Genomic DNA, 23,626 nt, shown 5'->3' on the forward strand with positions numbered 1-23,626 from the left:
TAGGAAGTGAGATGAGTCATTGCCCATCCAGCTGGAGCTTGCCCTAATGGACATGTAACTAGGCTGTTCTTCATCAAACCTTCCCTTCATTACGTGCTAAGATGCATACATGCCCTTGTCGCCCTCATCTAAGCTGTGTGTGTAACAGTGTCTGCAAGGAACACATAGCATGTTGACTCACTAACAGTGTATCACTGAGCACAGGCAGATGGGTAGGATCATTCTATAACATTTCATAATTGCAGCCAGACCAAGGAAAAAAATCATCTTTACATTGACTTATGTTGATGCACACCTGAAACATATATAATGTTATAATGAAATGTTACCTCAATAACTTTTTTTTTAAGACCTCAGGGCGCTGCCTGGTCCTAATAAGTTAGGATACGGTGAGAAGCAGGAAGCTGGCCTTCACAGTCACCTAATCTCCCCACACCTTGATTTTGGACTTCCTAGTTTCCAAAGTAGTCGAAGGATGAAGTTAAGAAATGGGTTTAGGCAGTCAGTTAGAAACAGGGTGCCCCAAGCCCCTAAAAATCCATTTATCAGTCTGATGGAGAACCACTCAGTTGGAACCAGGAAGGTGCCCTTCCCCCTTCCCAAGGGGAGGTCCATTTATCAGTCTGATTGGAGAACAATCCCAGACCAGGAGGGAACCCCTGGCACCAATGGAGTAAAGAGTAGAATGTTCAGAACCCTAACACAATAACACAATGCTAAAGCAACGGACCAAAGCTAGCTTCAGGAAGATAGGCCAGGTAATGTGGGCAAACTCAGTGGACCTCGGTAGCCTAGGAGAACCCCACAAACTTAGTGGACCTTGGTAACCTAGGAGAACCCCACAAACTTAGTGGACCTCAGTAGCCTAGGAGAACACCACAAACTTAGTGGACCTTGGTAGCTTAGGAGAAACCACTTAGACTCAGCCATTCAGCAGGAGACACAACAAGGAGACACCCAACAACCAAACCCCCCACTCCGTGCACACTATACCCCTTTAAACATCTACTTTTCATCACCTCAGTGTTATCCCCTGGGGCCCCCCACCACTCAGAGAGCTTTCCTGTTCTTCATCCTATCTACCAATAAATCTTTTGCTTTTCTGTATCTTTCGTCTCGATGTTGAATTCTTTCCTCGCCGAAGGCAAGAACCGAGAAAGAAGCCACCTGGGGTCTAGAACTCTGGGTCTGCTCCCAAAAAACCCTGATTCACTGTGAATAGTAAATTTCTGTTCTTTTTAAGGGAAGAAATCATTTAAATAATTTTAAGACATGCATGAAACAGTGACTAATTTATAATTACTCCCAAAGGCATAATCAAAATATCTCTACACATACATTTAAGCTTCAAGCAAAATGCTTTGAAAGTAACATTTAGGAAATCTTTACCTGTTTATCTGATTTCATGCCCTATTAGGTACAAAAGGGGAATTAAACAGTTTCAAATACTGTAGACTAAAAATAAGGAATAGAATTACAAAAAGTTTTTCCAACAGATCACCAACAATTATTGAAGACAGGCCCTTGAGGTGTTCCAACCAAAAAAGAAGTGTCTGAGCAATTCACATCACAGAGTATTAATCAATTCACATCACAGAGTATTAATCACTTTGTGATAATGGTGAGCTGATCATTTAAGCAATTCAGTAAAGAGAACATAACACCAAAGAGAAGAGCACTCTAGTGCTTCCTGGGGACACAAAAGTCATCCACTGGGACACACATACCTTAACAAGAGACTTTTCAGGAGCCAAAGTCAGGTAAATACCCTGTTTCTACAGCCTCCTTTTTCTCCTTGTCTGCAAATAATCTGGATGGAAGGTACATGTTGGTTTCAGGCAACACAGGGAAAGCTCTTGCAAGAGCCATGAAGCACCTTCCATGGTGTAACAAGAGGTGCCTGGTACTTAACATGCTATCTCATATGGGGTCCACATGCAGGTGGGCGCAGAGACCAGCTGGTGGGCGAGCGCAGGAATCAGCTCCCCAGTCCAGGTGTGTCAGACCCACAGCACCTGTCCCACCATCCCATCCCGGCCTTGTGAAGCAGGTGGCTTCACAAATGTGCTGTTAGCCAAACCTCTCAGGTTCCCAGTCTGCTAGGTGTATGTGGCTTATAAAGACCTGGAGTTTAAATGTGTTTTCCAAAATTTGCATATTTAGTACAAATTAAATCAAAAGGCTTAAGAAGAAATTGGTAACATTCAAATATTTGTCTTTCCTGGTGAAAAGTCTTTCATTGGATCATTAAAAGTTCCCATTTAGCCTCTGTATCAGAAACCGTGTCAAATGATGTGTTTACAATTGTCTTTGTGCTTGAGGTGATTCTAATCTAACAAAGGACTGGACTACAAACTTTCATTCAGATGACTCATTATCTTATAAGTGAGTCAGGAACCAGCCATACAATATACAAAGCCCTGGAAAAGGGCTCCTTGCCTGCCAGTAGTATCAGTGGAAGGGCTTCCAAAAAAGGAGAGCTTATACAGAATATTCGAGTATAAATAGGCAGGAAGGGAAGGGAACAATACAGCCTGACACAACGGGTCCTTAACCAACATATGGCAAGTGAATAGCACCCTAAGCAGACAGGCAGGAGGAAGGGATTAAGGGTGCCTACCATGTTAGCTCCCGTGGCTAGGTGATGGAGCCACTGTCTGAGGAAGGACATGGAAGGTGGAGAATTTTCTGTCCCTCCCCTATCCATCCCTGATAAAGGGCAAGCCTGGAGAGGAAATATCTATAAGTACCATGCTTTGTTCCTGTTATCCCCTTTCAGGGGATCCTGTTATCCCCTGGACACACAGCTGGTTGTCCAGAGGGGCAAGTGCTAAAAGAGCACTGTGCCTCATAGTTCCTCCTCCCGGATACAGGACTAAGCAACAATGTCAGTTGTTTGGGAGGACGTGAGCTGTTTTCATGGAGAGCTTGGCAGGCAGAGCAGCCATGCATAGGAGGACATATCTGTCCTCACAGGAGAAGCAGGGGGACGAGGCCGATTGAGGAGGCAGAACACAGGCAGAGATGGCTGTCATGTGGCTCCATGAGAGAAGGAGCCACAGCTTCACCCCTGGCTTCGCAACACCAGTTGCTTCATATCCAGGGAATGTATGTGTTTTCCCCTCGGCTGCTGTGGAATGCTTTGCCTACAATAAACTCTCTCTGTCTTAAGCTGGCTTGAGTAGACTTGTGGTTCTTACACCCCAAAATATACTAAGGCAGGGGACATGAGTTCATTTTTAGACATTTTAACTCTGAGGTGCTGTGGTGAGAGATGGGCAGCAGGTGGTCACACAGGTTAAGCAGGACTGTTGGAAAGAAAGATACAAGAACATCAACTCTAGTTTCCAAATCCTGCTATTTCTCTCTATTTCTAAACCAGTTCTATTTGTTCTCCTTTTTGCCAGACTCAGTGAAGAATGAGAAATATGAAGAAGTATAGGGCTGCTCCTGTACCAGCCCTGTGGTAAAATGGGAATAAGAAACCTGCCCTGCCAGCCTCAGGACTGTGATGGGGATGGATTATCATGAGCAGGCTTAGCAAAAGCCTCTACACAAATAGAGAACCGTATCCCCATCTCACACCCGCACCAAATAGGGAATGGAAAAATTCTCAAAGAAAATAGTAACATCGGGGGCTTCACTGTTGGAGAAAGGGGTTAAGTCTCAGTACTAAGAAGCTATCTGCAGACTCTGCAGCAAGGGTTAGATCCCCAGCCAGGGAGCTACCCACATGGCACGGCAGACCTCTCCTGACTCGCCCGCTGCTCTCCTCAGCAGTGCATTTTGGTCAATCTGCCTGTTCTGTTCCCCGTTCTGTCTCTGGTGAATCCCTCTCACTTCCCACCGCCCCCGCCCCCCCCACACACAAACCTCTGGCCTACACCCCAGCTGGTATATGCATAAATAAATAAAAAATACATCTTAAAAAAAAAAAAGAGTAACACCACCAGGAGTGGTGGCGTGTAGACAGAGGTTTAGTGAGTGACTTCCCTGTGCTTAGTGCTGGGTAGGCATTATCTATTTCTAAAGCTCACAAGAGCACCATAAGGAAAGTATCATTGTTATTATTTTGCAGATAAGGATACTGATTCACAGTACAAAGTTCCAGCCACTAGGAACAAACATCTCTCTTCCCAGCTATATCCACATGAACAGTTAGAGATGAGACTAGTTGATTTTGGAAGCTTTGCAATAGAAGGGCAGTTGAGAACTCATAGCTTACTTCTTGCACGTGAAGCCACATCAACGGAAAGCATCCAGAATCAATAAGCACCAGTCAGCAGAAAGGAGGGGGATGAAATCATCATAAAATCTATTTTATTTTCTGAACCAAAGTTCTGATGATGAAGATGATGGAGGCCAAGTCTCACCTAGGACATCCCCATCCATTTTCTTATTCACACCCCAAACAGGAGTCAGTGGTGTGAGGGAAGATTGGCCCTCCCACTGGCATGTGGCCTTTGCACCCAGGAGTGTGGGTTTGAAGAGGAAGGTGATGGAAAGGAAAGAAAACAGAGAAAACCACTCAGGAAGGAGATGTCCTACGTGAGACTTAGTCTTCATCACCTCCCTGGTCAGAACTTTTTTTTTAATTTTATTTTTTAAATTTTATTTTATATATTTTTACATCATTTTTCATTTTTGCACAATGTATGCATTTTCATTTTGGTTATAGTCCCCATACAATTCCCACCCCCCTTGTTTTAATCCTACTCCCTCGCTCTCTCCCTCTCTCCCCCGCCCTGTAGTGTGTCTCTGGTTTATAGTTGCTTGCTGATTTTGATTTTTTCTTTATTATAATTAGTCTTTTTCCTGGTCCCTTATAAGGTTTTCTAAATTCCCACTATGAGTGAGACCATCCGGTATTTTTCTTTTTCTTTCTGTTTTATTTCACTGAGCATAATCCCTTCCAGCTGCATCCATGTTGCTGCAAATTGCATGAGGTCAGAACTTAGATTCAGAAAATAAGATAGATTTTATGGTGTTTCCATCAGCAGCTATGTAATATGTGATGCATGAAACATGCAGATTCAAGGACTAGGAAATGCTGCTGTGACTCTTGTGTCCCACCTTCCCTACACCCATTCTCAGCCTTGTGTCTAAACACACAATCTGGATCTGATTCTCTAGGTCTGTATTTTTCCTTTGTTCCAGTGTATTATATATTCAATTTCATTTGAAATTGAAACACTACATTTCAATATAGGAATATAATAAAATGGATATATGTAGGAATATAATGTTTACCGAATGTGCCACCATCAGAAACAAGTTAAAACAACCACAAAATTCAAAACAAAACAAAGACTCCACCAAAGGCATATTCTAAAGGACATTATTCACTGAATGAATGACACCTGTGGCTATCATCAGTCATTCTGGACAGTTTATGATAGCAAAATCCCTCTTTTCCTTAACAACATATGCTTTAAAATGTATATTTTTAATTTACTTTTTCAATATACATATACAGATATGTACAATATCCAGATCAGAAAATTTGAACTTATATTTATAATATTATCTTAAAACTTTAATTGTCAAAAAAAATTAACCTTCTTTTATCAAATATCGTCATCACGATAAAAATTTCCTTTACAGAAAAAAGTGTACTTAAAACTATATTTGTAAAAATACATTTGAGCACATGACATCTCAAAAAATAAATACAAATATTATCATCTAGCTTTTACATCTTTAGAAGTTTGCATCCCACCTCTGTTTTAGTACTCTTTGATCAATTAGTCCATTATCAAGGTTTTCAGCTGGATAAAGAGATTGCGTCTGCTCCCCATGGCTTGATGGACTGGAGGACAGTTCATCCCTGTCAGCAAGAAAGAAGAGATGGGTCAACTACAACACTTGATCTCCTGGGACCCCTGGAGGTAGGAGTAAGCCCGGGAATACATGTTCTGTGCCCATTCTAAGCTCCACATTAGTCATGACTAAGAGAACTGAAAGGACTCTCTGTGGTCATCTCATGCCATGGTTCATACAAGCTGAAGGAGACTGATTCACAATGCTGTTTTCACCAATCATTCATATCTTATAAATGCTATTAAGATAATCCTTTCCTTTGTGAAATGCTGGTGATAATAAACTTATTGGCTAATAGTCTCATTTGGCAAAATAAAATCATTAACTCTTTGTTGACTCCCTTCTTTACTCCCTGCCATTTGGAAGACATTTGTTTATCTACAAAATCTCAAGATCTTGAAACTACACTCTACTAATGCCCTTATTTTCTGAGTGTTGCAACTAAAGACTAGAAGGAAAAGCAATTTCCTCACCACCACAAGCTACTCAGTATCAGTACAGGAGTTGACCTCAGTTTTCTTAACTTCCTAGACATTGATTTTTCTATCAGATTCAACAAGAAGAACAACCAAAAAGCAACTGCAAATACTTCTAGATATTATATACATATTCTTATCTCTTGCCTAAGTGCAAACAGAATGCCAAATACTCTGTCCAGATGTGGCCTACAAAACCTTTTCAAAATAACATACCAGACAATCCTAAGCAATTAAATGAATTTGCACTCAAGTTGAAACCCATCTTTAATCTCTGATCTGGAGTGTGATTACGTGTCTTTAAAGGTGGTCTTAAGCACCATTTAATCTACCCACTTCATTTTACAATTAAATCTAAACAGTCAAGAAAACATCCAAGGTTAGGCAAAGAGCTAATATCAGAGCAGGAGGTTGAAAGTATTTCCTGTCTAGCTTCAGAGTGTCTTATACAATACCAAGTTCCCCATTTTATTAAGCATTTTCTGAAAGATTTTAATTAACTAGCTTATTTTCATGTTCCACTCTAGTATCATGAAAAGCCCTACTCATAAATCTCTGGATGGCCTGTGGTCCAAGACTTGGCTACATTTGAGATGTGGTTTTCTTAACTAGGTTAACAAAGTCTAACATAAGACTATTTTGGTCTATTTTGGAAAAGTGTTCAAAGATTGTGACACTGCTAATATCAGTGTGAACCCATGTGGAGTTAGGTACAGTATTGCTTTTTACAACCTACAGATGAAGAAATAGGCATGCCAATACTTAATATAATCAAAGTATAATCAATCAAGTCAATGGTAGAACCAGAACTGAAGCCCAGATTTTCTGGCAGCCCAGTGAGTTCTCATTTACTAGAGAACATTATAAACTGATTTACAGTGGAGACAAGGTTGTCTGTATTCTTCCAAGCTGTGCCTAAGGCAACAGCAAAATTCTAAGTTCGAAAAAGAACTTAGAGCTCAAAAGTCCAATACATCCAAGAATGCTGGGAAATTGTTTTGTGTTGTCTTTGAGGTTCAGACATTCTGTTCCCTTTGTTGGGAAGAGTAAAAACATGCCATGGGAAATTCATCAGAAGTCACAAATCAGGGCCTCCCTGGTGGTGCAAGGGGTTAAGTCACGGCACTACAAAGCTATCGGCAGCCACTGCAGCACAAGTTCCATCGCCAGCCAGGGAGCTAACCCTCATGGTGAAACAGTACTCTCCTATCTCACCCACTGCTCCCCAGTTCTTGTATGCATAAATAAATAAATCTTTTTTTTTAAGTAGTTTGTATCACAGCCTCCCTGGTGGAACAAGGGGTTAAATCTCAGCACTATGAAGCAATCTGCAGCCAGTGCAGCACAAGTTCAATCCCCAGCCAGGGAGGTGACCCACATGGCACAGCAGACCTCTCCTGCCTCGCTCACTGCTCCCCTCAGCAGTGTATTTCAGTCAGTCTGCCTGTTCTGTTCCCCACTCTGTCTCTGGTGAATCCTGTCACCCCCCACACCTCTGGCCTACACCCCAGTTCTTCTATGCACAAATAAATAAAATAAACCTTAAAAAAAAAGAAGTTACAAATAGAAGGCTGTGCTTTTATGTAAATATGTCAAAACAGTGTTTAGGATAAATTCTTCAAACAAATTAGATAGTAGACTCTCCAGTTCAACTATGGATCATCCCTTCAAGCCTACATGTCCCCCTCTATGTTTCACATACCCAAATAGTCTAGAAATCAGACTCCTTAAGCCAGATCTCACTAACATTGTATTGCTTATCAAAGAGAAGACAGAGCCCTATTTTTACAGGTATAATCTGAAAGAATGTAAAAACACAAAACAGTTCATCAAACATTAAAATCTTATTTTAAGATGAATGAATGATTGGTCTACAGCGATTATTTAACATCAGAAACACTGCAAAAATTCTTTTTGATGGAGGACAAGAGTGAAAAAAACTGGAATGGAGGACTCACAAGACTAACCTGACTCACACAAGGAGGTGGGGGTAGAGGGAATTAATGTGACCATTAAACCAGCTATAGAAATCAAGATCCTTAGGCTCCAGTGCCTTATCACAAGGCATAAGGCCCAAGCAGATATCAGATGCTGTAGGGAAGGTCTGGAGCACAGACCTGAGGGTAAAGATACAGAGATTGGGCCCATCCTGGAATCTCCGTTCCCTTTTGGATCCTACATAGTTATCTAAAATCAGCAACAAATCGAAGGCTCACAAGGAGTGACCCCCTCCCAAACACAGAAGAGGACTACACCTGTGCAGTCTCTCCACAAGCTCGGGGCAGCAATCCCTCTGGCAACCTGTGACTAAGCAGGTGCTTCTTTTCACCAACTCTCTCCCTCTGCAAGGCAGCAGCTTCCTGCCTGCCAGTGACCTGTACCTGGCAGGGCTTCTCTTCACTAACCTCCCTCAGGGGAGGCAGCTCTCCTCAAGGCTTTCCACCTGCAACCATGCAGGCCTCTCTCAGCAAACCTGTTCCTTTCCGGGCAGCTCTTCCCGCCTGCCTGTGTCTGTGTAAGTGTCCTTTATTCTTCTGTCCCTTTCCCTAATAAACCTGCCATTTAAATATAACTAATGTCTCTGTCTCGTGGAGAAACTTACCTGGGAAACTCGCCACATGTCACTGAAAGGGGAGCTCTGGTGAAACCTTTCCCAGTGACCCCAAGGACCCCTCCCTCAATACCCACAGACCCCCAAAACAACAACACTTTTGCTACAAGAAAACCAAATCTGAACACCTGAAATGACCCTGGGACATAGAATTGCAAAGTAAAAATTTTAATTTTATAATTGTTGTAATCATTCCCTTTCACTGCAGTCATTGGTAATAAAAATAAATAAAAATATCCTTAAACCTCAAAGCCACAACAAATTTTTCTAGATGAGTTTGCAGGATGCTATTATAGCATCCAGTATTCCAAGAATTCTCTTGAGAAATTAGAAAACCCATGGTGGCGAGAGTCTTTAGCAAATTGTGTTGTGCCGGCCTCTAGAGGAGAATACAAATTAGTTACTGTAAGGGATCTTTGGCAAATAAATACATAATTGAATCAGTAGTTTTGGGAAAAGCAAAAAAGCAGCCAAAAATGCCTTTCTCAGACACTGATTTTAAGACCTAAGCTGCAGGAGTCCTTGCTACTGGGGTTAGAGCTACAGTTAACTTGTTACAGGACTTTCTGCATAAGAATGCCCTCTCATAGGGCTTCCCTAATAACTGGAGAGAGTGTTTAAAATGTGGCACTTAAACAAATGTATCCATTCAAAGAAACTTGCATCAAATGTCTCTTATGCAATATCAGAAAAATACTGTCCACACAACCTAGCTGAAAGTGGACACAAATTTTCAAAGCGGTTTAATCCCCCAAATGTCATGATATAGCAATGACAGGAAGGCAGGGCATCAAAAATAAAGCCATTCATGAACAGACTTACTCAGGGGCTGCTTCTGTTTGTATGACCACAGTTGTTTCTCCAGGACTTCCAGGGAAAGACAGTCCCTGACTCTTCTGCTTATATTTTTTAATTAAATCCATCAGCACAGCCTGGTGCCCAATTTTCTTTACCAGTTGCTGAACCATCCGATCATTAAGTGCTAGAAGAGCGGCCCCACTTACTTCTTCTTCTGGGAAAAAGAAGAAAAATACGTGTTTCTGGATGACTTTCTGGTAAAACATTGTAAAAGACAGCACTCTGAGCTTGCAAAACTATTTCTGGTGGTTCAAGGGGTTAAGCACCACACTACGAAGCAATCTGCAGCCTCTGCAGCACGAGTTCGATCCCTGGCTGGCCAGGGAGCAACCCACATGGTTGCAGACCTCTCCTGTCTTGCCCGCTGCTCCCCTTAGCAGTGTTTCAGTTAGTCTGCCTGTTCTGTTCCCCATCTGTCCCTGGTGAATCCTCTCATCCTCCCATATCTCTGTCCTGTACCCCAGATCTTGTATGCATAAATAAATAAATTTTTTTTTAAAAAAGAGGATCATTTAAACTTGTACTCTGAAGTTACAAAATTATCTTATTTTTGACAAAGATGGAACCCTCATAGTGCATAATTCCAAATCAATGTCTGCTCCTAAGAAAGCACCAGATCATGAGTCACAGTAAAAACTTTACTTCCATATGAACACCACCCCCTTCTGATTCTCTGTAACAGGCATTGTTTTGATGAGGGTGTGCATGGGGGGACTCTGGAAATTATTCTTCAAAGTACCTCCCAGACAATATATAATACTTATAAATCCAACACTGCAAAACACACACACATACACACACACACACATGCTGCATTCCTTAAAGACAAAAGCAATATCAAATACATATCTCAAACATGCATTCTAATGAACTCGTGGAATCTAATTTTATTTTAATTCTTTTTGAAATGCAATATTCTTCCATGGATGCTAAGTCAAATGCAAATCATCACAGTCACAAAAGAAAGTTACCTACTGCAGGGACATCATACCCACATTCACATGCATTAGACAATAAAAGCAATTTTAAATAACAGAGGACACTCAATAATTCAATTAACATTTTTGAAAGTATAAACAACTCACCTTGAAATCTATGAATTAATTCTCCTAAGTTTTTCTCCACCAACCAACTGCAGACCTGATCAACTGACCAAGTTTCCATCGCAGTATCCTGCAAATACACCTGTAGAATAAAAGGCCAGGGAGGAATTCTTGTTTTTCTTTCTAATGGTTGTTCTTTTATTACTATTACCTGATCAGCTCGCTAATCTCAGCTCCTCCTTTGCAAGACTCTTCTAGACTCTCAATACTGAGCTTCTTTAAAGTTACTGTTTCCTGAGTGCACATACAAAAGTTACCAATAAAACAAATATTCTTTTTAAAAACGAGACCACTATGAACCTGTTTCCTAGTCTCATTTCTCAAATTTCTTCACCTACTCCTACTTTTTTTCCACAGACATCCCTCAGCTATACTAACTGACAGCCAGAGACATACAATGGTTCCCAATGCTGTACCATTAACACCCAGGTTTCTTCACAAAGAGAAGAAAGGTGTGAAATTCACCACTACCAGGCTCATCAGGAAGTGGTTGACATTTACAAAAGGGGTGGGCAGGGGAGGAAGGGAGGAAGGATCAGATAAAAGCCTAACAGAGATACTTAGTAAACCAAGATTGGTTAACCCCTTGCAGCTCCCCCCTCTTCCCCCCCCCTCACCCCAGACAGAAGAGAGCTTACAACTGCTACAAATTGCTTTGGTTTACCAAGCAGAAAGAGGGAACAGGAGCCAAGTGTTTCAGAATAACCTGAATGTTACTTTCCTCCCCACCTATAATACTCATATTATTCAGTTCCAGAAAAGGACTGAATACTCTTATGATTGGCAGAGTAATAAAGAGAAAACTAACATGGTGGTTGAAAACTTTTTTAAAAAACTTAGTTGGACTGATTCAAAATAAGAAAATAACTGAATAGGTTAAAAATGAAAGAAGTGTATACAGAATCTGAAAGACAGTTTCTTTAACTATTCAGTTATTTTAGCATGCTGTTTTGTCTTCTGTAACCACATAGAAAATTCAAAACAAATATATTAATTTCAATAATACTCCCTATTTCTCTTAGCCAATTCATTCCATTTTTATAATTCAATGCAAACTATTTAATAGAGGTGAAGAAACTGAAAAATCTCAAAACACTTCAGTCTTTTAACATTACTTTCTATTTTATCTTTCTACCTAAATCATAAAGATTTATGGGTACTGTAAGATACTGTTCTATAAAGACAGAGGGAATAGCTTCTTTTAGAGAAATGGAACGCTAAGGAAAGATTAAATATTTATTAAGCCATGTATTTAGGTTGTATTGCTAGTAGTTCTAAAAATAAATATTAGTGTAATTTTCATTCTTATGTATTTCAATTCAGTTTTATTTTCCAACATCACAGAATGATGGAAAGAGAAAAAATGTTTATCTTTCATACTTGAAAATCTAAAAGATAGCAACCCTCAAAAATAATTTCTTAGAAAACAAGTATACTTCAAAGTTAAAACTGTATTCTTACAAATATTCACAAATGCCAAGTTTCAAAATTAAAAACAAGGGTTAAATATAGAAGAACATCTTTCTGAATTACAGCAGCAGATTTAATTTGCTACGACAACAGTAGCCACAGAACTCCTCCCCTAGGCTAAGCAGCTACAGCAGGGTGTGAAAAGTCATTATTTGCGAGACTCTGGTGTAAATTAAAAATCACACCTTCTTGTCACACTTCTGGCTTCCTTGTGAAGAGTAAGACTTAGACAAAAAGTAGAAAAGAAAGAAAAAAGAAAACAATTCTCTGAATTCCAAGATTAAAAGGTATGCAGAGCAGAAGATACTGCCATGCAGCTGTCAATGGATAAAAGGAAATTTGAAAATAAAATGAACACTTGTAAACCTCATACTTTTTAATTCCCAGATTTTTACATAATTCTACTCCTGGGGGGGAGGCGCAATTATCAAATTTTAAGCTATTATAACTATAATAGCTTAAAAATAGTGCAGTGTGAGTTCACGTAATTTTTATTAGAAAATAAGCTAATACTATTGCTTATACTATGTAACATCTTTAAATAGCAAACTTAGAACTTCTTCTTGATAAATGATGGATATATTATTTATGATCACCAGAAAGGAATAAAAGATATGTAAAATAAAAAAAAACTATACCCAGCCACTTTATACCATATCCAGCAATTTCAGAAACATCTGATAAGATTTTGAAGTGTGAGGACAATTATTATCATTAAATATTTTAAGACACAATAATAAAAAATAAAAATAATAACATGGGTGAATACTCTGGTCAAAATAGTCTCATTATTTGATTAGATTATTCTTCAATACTGAATTTGTATTAAGTTTTATAAGATTTCATCTAATTAAAACCAGAAGAGGTAAGACATTAGCTAAAGCAACTTATATGTGGGCAAGTTTTATTCAATTAATGTGTTAAAAGTCCAAAAGAAAACAATAATGCAAGCTGCTAAGAATATCTTGTATAATCTTGAAAAGCAGTGTAGCACATAGCCACATCAACAACACATAGGTTGTTTTTAAGAAAATATGAAAACAGTTTGTCATTTTTCTTTTTGTTTGTATATTTGATTTTATTTTTTCAGAATCCAAAAGCTGACCCACAAAGCAATTTTTAAAAGCTTTGCTAGTGGATATATCTTTTTCTATATCAATGCCTCATTCCACCCAGTGAAAGTACATCTTCTACTGTAGTTGTATGTGAAAGGAATTGCTATTTAACAAAATGCAAATCGTGTTGGTTAAAAATAACTTGGTACAAAAATAAGGATGTGACTATCACATAGGACAAGGCCCAGGTAATTCTGTTGGGCAGCAGCCTTGTTATGGCATGAAGTGGTGACATTGCAGCACTCCTGTGGAACAAAACATCTCATCTACTTTAGGTCAACCATCACCAGACCAGTAGAATGAAACCTGAAATAGTCAACTAAAATACCTTGCATACCTTAGTCATCAAAATGCTCACTGCCTAAGTAGAACTAAGTGAACTAAGTGAAAGGCAATAGACTAAAGAAGATAGAAGCTTCACCAAGAACATAAGACACATACATAAGCAGATTAGACAATAGTCAATTATGGAGGATGCATCAAAAACACTAAGCACTGGATTTTCCCATAGTCTCTTGGAAATGAATGATTTTTGATTTGAAATTTGAATGAAAGGTACATTTTAGATAGTGAAGGATCCAGAAGAAGTGGGGTCAATGTGATGAACAAAAAGTGAAAAAAACAAAAACAAACAAGTGATGTTTTGGTACCTGAGAGCAGACTATACTGCCTGGAATGGTGAATTCACCTTTGCTGCTGGAATGACAGCAAACAGGGTCTGAGAGGTCACAGCAGAGCTTGGAACACTGGGTGTAGAGTTCCTAGATATACTTAAGCTTAGAGAGATCGTTAAAATGATAGTTAGTCCATGCTTTAGAAAGACAATGCAGTTGAGACAGATAAATTACAAGAGTGCTATTTCTTGGAGTGAATTGTATATGAGATGGAAGGACGTAAGCTTTTACTGAACATTCTTACCTGCACTAATTTTCTTTCATTTTAGAAAGACAGATGTTGCTATTCTCTCAAATTACAGAATAAAACATGTCATTTATAAAAAATAATTTTAAAAAAGCATATGTAGGTGGCACAAAAACTGGAAAAACACACACCTCAGTTACCTCTGGGTCTCTTGGTTTAGTGGAGTTAATGCATTTTGTCTTCCAATCTGCTGTGAAAATTTTTTCATTGAAAGAATTTTGCTGCTATTTTCAGGAAAGTTAGGTGTTAAAAATAAATGGTAAAGCTTGATATGCATGGGCCATTGGTGGCGAGGCCTCGTGGCATCTGTTTTGAAGCAGAAGATGGAAGGAGAGAGCATTAGACTGGACTCAATACATGGAGTGGTTTTGATCATCCTATTTCATTTCACAAATGGAAGATTTCACCTACAAATCTGCAATGGTGGTTTCTCTTGAATTAAGAGAAACTTGGTTTTCTGATTTTTCTCTTAAAAGATTAGAAGTCTGGCCACGCTGTGTTCCTGTTTCTGAATGGCAACATATTGAATAGTGACTGTCCCCGTAAAGAAGAGCAAGACACTCTGTGAGATACTCTGCTGGGTACAGGAAACAGAAAGTAATTTTGAAACAGCGTGGATCTGAGATTACTAACATTTGTCTACTCTTGAGGAAGATTTTAAGAAAAGTAATGAATACCCACGAGTGTATGTGTGCACAAAAAGACATCTTAAAATACACCTAATTCTTCATTAATTGGCCTTTTTAGTTCTTAGAAGAAAACATCTCTCAGAAGAATATTTGCCATAGCAACCTTAAGGCAGAGATGATAACACACATGTTGGCAATTTAGAATCAAAAGTCAAGAACTAAAAACTTTGTGTCTCAGAAAGCCCCAGTGTGCTGGGTCTGCCTTTTGTTTTCCTGCTAACTGCAACCTGGAAGTAAAATGCATGAAACTTTATTGAGCAGACACTGGCTTAGTGTAATTCTTATTACATAGTTCAATGTGCATGTGATAGTGCAGGTGAGAATTGCTTGTTTTATAGCTCTGAATGGTGGCAAGAACTTAAGTTATTAAAATATTACAGTTATTAAACTGTGTCTTCAGAGTCACTCATCTGTTCAAGCACATGACAGTTGATTTCTGCATCCTCCTATAAGACTTAGCCAGTAGAATCAAACTAAATTCTCTTTATCTGCTGCACTGAGTACTGTCTGACTTCAGTAAGAAAAGGACACGAGGTGAATCTTAAAGCAGTGTTACTAGAAGGTGCACAGACAGGAGGTGCAGGGATGACAAAGACTTCAAGAGAGGCTTGTTAATTTACCTTTTATGGACTGTCTTACTTTCTCTGTATCATTTCTCCACTTTCTCCTATGTTTACTTATACCCAAGTTCTCCCTAGGTCTTCTTCTTGGAAAAGTAGTTCCAGAAATACATAAAAATATTAAAACAATTGGAGACCATGTATAGTCTGAGAGTATAAAGCTTAAGGATTCTAATGGAGTCAGAAAGCTGAGATTCAAATTTTGGCTTTTCCTTTTTCTGGATGTATGACCTCTGGCAATCTATATAACATATTATATAATAATATAATAATAACTTTATATAACAATTTTTTTTAAATAAGGATAATCACTGCAACTGCTCATTGGACTGTGACAGTGGACATGGGCAAATACTGACACGTGGCATTTATTATTTAATTAATAACATTTTGAATAATGGTTTGGAGTGCTATTTGGAAAGTGGGCCAATTTTTTAATGAAAATCTGGAATATCTTTTCAGGCTTTTATGGGAAGATTTAGGAAGAAGTGGAACGATGAAGAGACTATCCCCCAGGCATGACACAAGCATTGGGGCATTTAGTGGACACAAACTGAGCTTATTGTGCCAAGTTTCTGTTAGACAGAGGCAGCCATGTAGAACCATGTAATGCATTTGTCACACCACAAAGTCTGAGGGCACAGCTCTCTACAACAACTCATTTCAGAACCAGTTGCAAACTCAGGGGTTTCCAGGGTTGCCTTCACTTCTGACCAGCTAGCAACAAATTAGGAGTTTCTTACAATTAATGTTCAAGAATTCACTAGAAAGATGCACAGAAGTCACTAGAATTTCTGTACTTACAATTATAGTTTTATTATCACAAAGGGATAAACATAAGAACCAGTTAAAAGAAGAGACACATAGGGCAAAGTCTGGGAAGGGTCTGATAAATGAAATAAGAAAAGGAAACTTAGAGCCATTCTCAGTCTGGGTAACACCAGGTCCTGGAGGCTGCTGAAGTTCAAATGCCAGGCACATCCAGGTATTCAAGCATGTTGGGGCATAACCCACAAGTCCATGGCTGAGAAGAAAGTGAAGCCACACTGCAAACCATGCCTTGGATTGAAATTTGATCAATCATGACTTGAAACACTTTCATTAATCAAAACTGCACTGCCTGAAAATCTCATTTGTATAGAGCAGGTCTAGCTCACCCCATCCCCCATATAAGCAAATTCCCTGTAGACCTCCTTGGCATTCAGCTCAGGAGCTTTGAGTTTGTGTTCCCTGGGCTATAATCTTAATGCCTTGAACAAATGTTTGCTGTAGTACTTGTGTTTGCTGTAATCTCCTGGCTGTAACACCTTTGCTGTAACACTTCTGCAATACTTGAGCTGTAAAGCAACAGCTATAACATTGCTGCTATGGCAAGAGAGCTGTAACAATTGAGCTGTAATCTGGCTATCGTAACTCAACCAGATTTTGATATTTTGATATCAAGTTCTGGCATGACAGTGGACAGTTCCAAATGTCAAGCATCCACCATGCTCAGGAGGTTGTCTGCTGGGGCACAGGGGTGACATTACTCAGAGTATTGCCAACCAGGAAAGTTCACACAATCTTTATTGTCTAGTTTGAGACTTCATTATATAGACACATTTGATTGAATTACTATTGGACATCTTTACCACTTGGCAAATGCCAAGGGTTTAAATGCTATCTCCTAGAGATAAAGAGCAGACAAATCCTTCATGAGATAGACAGTAATTGGACTGAAATACAGTGAGTCCATAAACTTCATAGTCACTGGGAAGGTAGGACATAATATGTGAACCCAGTGCTCTCATTCTCGCTGATCAGTCTGAAAGCTTTTGGTTTCAAAACTTAAAAGGGAAATAACATGAAGAGAACTCTATTACAGACCATGGCAGACCACAGCCACGGACCTCTTCATACACTCCTGAAAATTTGTCACACTGCTGTAATTGAGCTGACCCAGATGGAGGGTAGGGGAAATGTGAGAGCCTTCTTTTTATATTCTACAACCCAATTTTCACTTGATGTTCTCTACATCCAAGGGAGAAAACAGACAAGTGAGAAACAAAGGAAGCAGAAAGCAAACTAGAAAGCTTTCCTTTCTTCTGACTTCTTTCCATGAAATAAACACCTGCAACTAAAATCTGTCTGTTCGTTTCTCAAAATCATGCGGAGGTATGAGCTGAATTAATGGGGCAGTGGGCCTTCATATGTCACCCAGGGTTCACCTTTTCCATTTGGAGCTGAGAGCTATGTCAGCACAAAAACCATTCCAAGTCAATTTTGTCCTAGCATGGAGATGACATGGGCTGGCTTAGAGTTTTGATTTGTACTATGAAAGCTGCTAAGAAAGAAAAACTGTTCCCAAATAGATTTATCATCTTGTATAAAGACCTTAACTATTAGACAAGCTTAATTCTCTCATGTAATTGTTAATGATCATTGAGACTTTAAGTTTCAAACTCAACATGGAAAGGATTTGATTTAATTTTTAGATTAACAAAAGTTTCACACCATTCTCCTCCCAGCAACCAAGTGATGAGGATGAAAGTAAATGAGGTCATCAAGGATTCCAAGTTGATGAAAGAATATATGTCAAGCATCTGACTGAATTTCTATTCAAACCTGATTCTGTAAGAAAGAGTCATTTTAAAAAGCAGTACTGACTGAGAGGTGACATTTGACCTGTGGGATATGCTGGTTTTTCTTTTTTTTAATCAAAACGCTGAAGTAGAATCACTGGATTCCTGTCACATGGAAGCAAACTTGCTGAATGTAAGATTAATCTAGTGCTCAAGATATAAAAATCAACTTTATTTTAATAATTAATTTTATGGAACATTGCTCCCTAATATAGGATAATTGCTTCTGCAGTTAAGACTAAATTACTTCAAAAAAAAAAAAAAAAGACCAAATTACTTCTTTGTAAAAAGGGGGTTTGTGGGTAATCTTCTTATATGCCTCGGCTTCTTATATGCCTCAGCTTCTTATATGCCTCACCTATATACATTTATATAGGCATCCATTTATAAGGTGATTCCAGAGAGATTCTATAGTTTTTTGGGGGGATCTGAATTATCTCATTTATTTATATTTAGACATAAATACAGATAGGTCCTACAAAATACCTAAATTCAAGAGTATCTTTGGGAAAGAAATCTTTCATTAAGGATTGCAGTTAAATGAATTTGTGTCACTACTGATTAGATAATGTTCCCTGCTTATTAACAAATCTATTTAACAAGTCATTGATATAGATTGCTAATCCCCCTTGATTTTTTTTAGTAAATTCAAAATACATTTTAATAGTTTTGAGTTAAAAATACATTTATTGTAAATTTAATAGGAACTGCCATTTTAACAATGTTTATAATTTCAATTTCATACATGAGTACTGAATATGTTGCCATTTATTTGTGTCCTCTTGTATTTTGTTTAACAGAGTCTTCTCATTTTCAATGTAAAGTTTCTTTTCCTCATTTGTTATATTCCTTCTTTTTGGATTACAAATGATGTTGGGAAATATAAAAAGCCACATGCAAAAAATGAAACTAGATCTACACTTAACTCCCTAAACAAAAATTCGTTCAGGGCCTCCTGGTGGTGCATGGGGTTAAGTCTTAGCACTGTGAAGCAATCTGCAGCCACTGCGGCATGAGTTCCATCCCCAGCCAAGGAGCTGACTCTACCAGGAGCTGACTCTACCCACATGGCACAGCAGACCTCTCCTGTCTCACCTGCTGCACCCCTCAGCAGTGTATTTCAGCCAAACTGCCTGTTCTGCTCCCCATTCTGTCTCTGGTGAATCCTCTCACTCCCTGCACCTCTGGTCTACACCCCAGCTCTTGGATGCATAAATAAATAAAATAAATCTTTAAAAAAATTAGTTCAAGGGGCCTCCCCGGTGGTGCAGGGGGTTGAGCGCTGCACTGTGAAGGTGCCCACAGCCTCTGCAATGCGGGTTCTATTCCAGGCCGGCCAGGGAGATTCCCACATGGCTAAGCAGACCTCTCCTGTCTCGCCCACTGCTCCCTTCAGCAATGCTTTCGGTCCGTCTGCCTGTTCTGCTTCCTGTCTGTCTCTGGTGAATCCTCTCACCCTCCTGTGCCTCTGACCTGTACCCCAGCTCTTGTATAAAAATAAATAAATCTTAAAAAAATATTAGTTCAAAATGCCCTAAATATTTGGACATAAGAACTGAAACTATAAAATACTTAAAAGAAAACATACTGGATGCCCTAGAGGAAATGAACCACAAAGGTGTATTTGGGGATGCAACCCCAATAGCAAAGGGAAGTAAAAGGAAAAATAAAGTGGGGCAACATCCAATGAAAAAAATAAGTGGGGCAACATCCAATGAAAAAGCTTTTGTATCGCAAAAGAAACCATCACCAAAAACAAAAAGGCAACAGACTGGGAAAGGATATTTGAATCACCTGTAATACCTACCATCCAACCATATAGGGGGAGGGAAAGGGTTTGATCTGTGGTTTTCTTGTTGAGCTGCTTACTTAATTGTGGAACTCCACAATTAGGAGCACAATTAAGAATGAGATCCTTATATCAGATTCTCTTCTGTAGCTGGTAGTTATAACACTATAAAGCAGAGCTTGTTATTTAAACTATGTACCCTTTATCTTGGAATTCAAGACAATCACTTGTGGGACTCCAGAGATCCTTCATGACCAATGATCACTGCTCACTAAGTCTTAACTACTTGCTACCCTGTAAATATAAAGGACATTGGGGCCTCCCTGGTGGCGCAAGGGGTTAAGACATAGCCTATGAAGCTACCCACAGCCACCGCAGTGTGAGTTAGATCCCCGGCCAAGGAGGTGACCCACATGGCGCAGCAGACCTCTTCTGACTTGCCCACTGCTCCCCTCAGCAGTGTATTTCAGCCAGACTGCCTGTTCTGTTTCACACTTTGTCTCTGGTGAATCCTCTCACAACACCCCCCCCACCCACACACACGTCTGGCCTGTACCCCAGTTCTTGTATGCATAAAAAAATTCTTAAAAAAATAAAAATAAAGGACTTTTTTTTCTTATGCATACCCACAATCACCCTGTTAAAAAAAAAAACAAAACCACAACACTTCTTTGAAGTATAATTGACATGCAAAAAAGCAGCACATATTTAATACTTACAACTGGGTGAATTGGAGAAAAGTATACATTTGTGAGACCACTACCATGATTAAGGCCATAAACTTATACATCTTCAAGTTTCCTCTTGCATCATATTTATTTATTTACTCATAAATATTAATATAAAATTTAAAAATTATTATTTTTCTTCTTCTGTAAAAGCACTTAACATACATCTTAAAATTATACAAAATTTTGAATATACAATATGGTAGTGTAAACTACAGGCTCACTGCACAATCCCACTTTTATGAGGAATTTAATATAGTGAGACTCATAAAACCAGATTGATGAATGGTTCTCAGGGCTGGGGGGATGGGGAAATGAGGACATTTCAGTCCAAGATACAAGATGTATCAGTTCTGTAGTGCCACTGGATGCTATTATCATTCTTTGCAGATTTTTCCTTTTCTTTTATGATTCTTCTTGAAAACAAATCTCTTGCTCAGCAATCCCTCTAGATTTAACTGCTCCATGTCACTCCATTTTTAAACTTGAAGAATCTTTGTCCCTGACTTGTCTGTTTATGATTACATGTTTTGTCTATATACACTCCTCTCCCAGTGTTCATGGAAACAGATGCTCTTGCCTAAGATCTTTTCCCAATGTAATACATTAAACAGAATTGAAAAAAGAAACAAAATATATCCTGGTTTCCCAGATGTTCTAGCTAATCCAGATGTCATTAAATGGATGAGTTAACTTTTCTATCACTCTGTAAGACATTCAATTTTAATTCAGTTTTATGAAATGGCATGAAACAGAGGTGTTTTGTAAGTATTCAAAATCATTATTTGGTTAGTTCACATCCTTTGGAAATAGCTTCTATGTTAAATAATTCTCTATAAAAATATTTTCTGTGAGTATATATCTTTTGTTCCCAAGGATTCATCGACCTGATCTAAAGACTGTAAGAAATAACAGAGAAATTGGGTTAATATAAGTAGTTGTCATTTACTTCATCCATTTAAAAATGAATTTGGAAAATAATTAACTGCTAAAACCGAGTCAAAACATCAGTTTTCTATCCCTCAAATACTATCCCCACCACCTTTCAAAACCATCTGTCCCCTTTTATTGAATAATTTTTTCTAGTTATTGTTCATATCTAGTTCATTGAAAATACTATGGAATTGTTGAATTTTTACTTCATAAATCATAAGCATTTTTGTTGAAATTTTAACAAATATACAGCACATTATACATTTTAACTATAAAATTTAATATTTTTAATAAAAATATATACACCCAGCAACCCAGCATTCAGGAAAGATATAGAACATTTCCAGCTACTAGGAGTCTCTTGTGACCCTGCCTGCTGATACCCATGAGGTGACCATTATTCTGAATTGTGTTATCATAGAGTAGTTTTCCCTCTTTGATCTTCATGTGAATAGAAAAATATCATCTATGCACTTAAATCTGTGAGATTCATGTCATTATTTATAATAATACATGTTTTTATCTGTTCATATTCATACAATAAATGTCACTGCTTTGTAGTAGCTTGTTCTGCTTTATATTCATTAGTATTCCACCAAATGAAAACACAATCACAGATTTGGCTTTGCTATTAATGTTCACATAAGGTTCTTGTTTTTTGCTTATCATGAATAAGATGGTTTTGAAAATTCTTTATATGCTTTTTGGTCTCCTGTTAAAAAATATTAATGTAGGGCCTCCTTGGTGGCACAGGTGGTTAAGCGCCGCACTGTGAAGCTGTCTGCAGCCTCTGCAGCTCGGGTTTGATCCCCACTGGCCAGGGAGATTCACTCATGGCGCTGCTGACCTCTCCTGACTCACCCACTGCTCCCCTCAGCATTGTATTTTGTCAGTCTGCCTGTTCTGTTCCCCACTCTGTCTCTGCTGAATCCTCTCACCCTCCCGCGCATCTGGCCTGTACCCTCGTTCTTGTATAAATAAAATAAATCTTTAAAAAAAACCCCAATAATTTAAATTAAAAAAATAAAAGCTATGTACTTTAAGAGGGTAAAATTTATATGTGAATGAATAAAAAGTTCAGATAATTTTGTTCCCTATCCTGTTGATATAATGAATTAGTGGGCTGATATTCAAATATCAAACCAGCTTTGCATGCCTGGAATAATTCTCCCTTGCTTGTGGTATATAATTCTTTTTATATATTGTAGGATTCAATATGATAATCTTCTGTTGAGAATTTTTATATCTAAGTTTATGAGAGATACTGGTCTATAGTTTTCTTACACTGTCTTTTTCTAGTTTAATAACAGTAACATTGGTTTCACAAAATAATTTGGAAGTTTTCCTCTTTTATTTTCTGAAAGAAATTGTGTAAAATCAGTGTTAATTCTTCAAATGTTTGATAGAATCTCCAATAAGATAATCTAGGACTGGAGATTCCTGTCCACAATTTTTTTTTAAAAAAATATGGCTCCAATTACTTTCATGTTTATGAGACATTTAAGATTATTTCATCTTGGTTAAGATTTATTCACTTATGATTTTTGAGGACTTAATTCATTTTTTTCTAAGTTGTACAATTTATGAGTGTGAAGTACTTATATTTCTTAGTTTCATTGTAATTTTTTGCATGATTTTAACAATCTGAAATCATAATTATAGATTTTTAGAACTGTGACAATACTTTAAAATAATTTTGTGCAACTCATCACTTTAAAATTGAGGTAACTCATTTATAATGGAAACAACAGACAAAAATAAGTTATAGACATTATGTGATTTTCTCAATGTCTCAGTGACTGAAAAAAGTTGGAATCAGAGACAAAATGTAAGCCTGCTGAATATGCAGTCAAAACACTTTCCACAATCCCA

The 23,626-nt window shown here is 38.3% G+C and overlaps 1 protein-coding gene across 1 annotated transcript in view; it reads right to left on the reverse strand.

Annotated features, from left to right (window-relative positions):
- SAMD3 (sterile alpha motif domain containing 3) overlaps positions 1-10,976 on the reverse strand; it is a 53,617-nt gene extending 42,641 nt beyond the window's left edge. The window contains exons 1-3 of the mRNA XM_037520377.2: positions 10,851-10,976; positions 9,730-9,919; positions 5,720-5,827 (exon numbers count right to left, since the gene is read on the reverse strand). Of these exons, the coding sequence (XP_037376274.1) occupies positions 5,720-5,827; positions 9,730-9,919; positions 10,851-10,929 (377 nt within the window). The 5' untranslated portion in view covers positions 10,930-10,976. The remainder of the gene's footprint in view (positions 1-5,719; positions 5,828-9,729; positions 9,920-10,850) is intronic.
- Between the last annotated feature and the right edge of the window lie 12,650 nt (positions 10,977-23,626).

Source organism: Talpa occidentalis, unplaced genomic scaffold (genome assembly GCF_014898055.3).
Source record: "Talpa occidentalis isolate TD23 unplaced genomic scaffold, MPIMG_talOcc4v2.1 talOcc4.2, whole genome shotgun sequence".
Taxonomy (NCBI): Eukaryota; Metazoa; Chordata; class Mammalia; order Eulipotyphla; family Talpidae; genus Talpa; species Talpa occidentalis.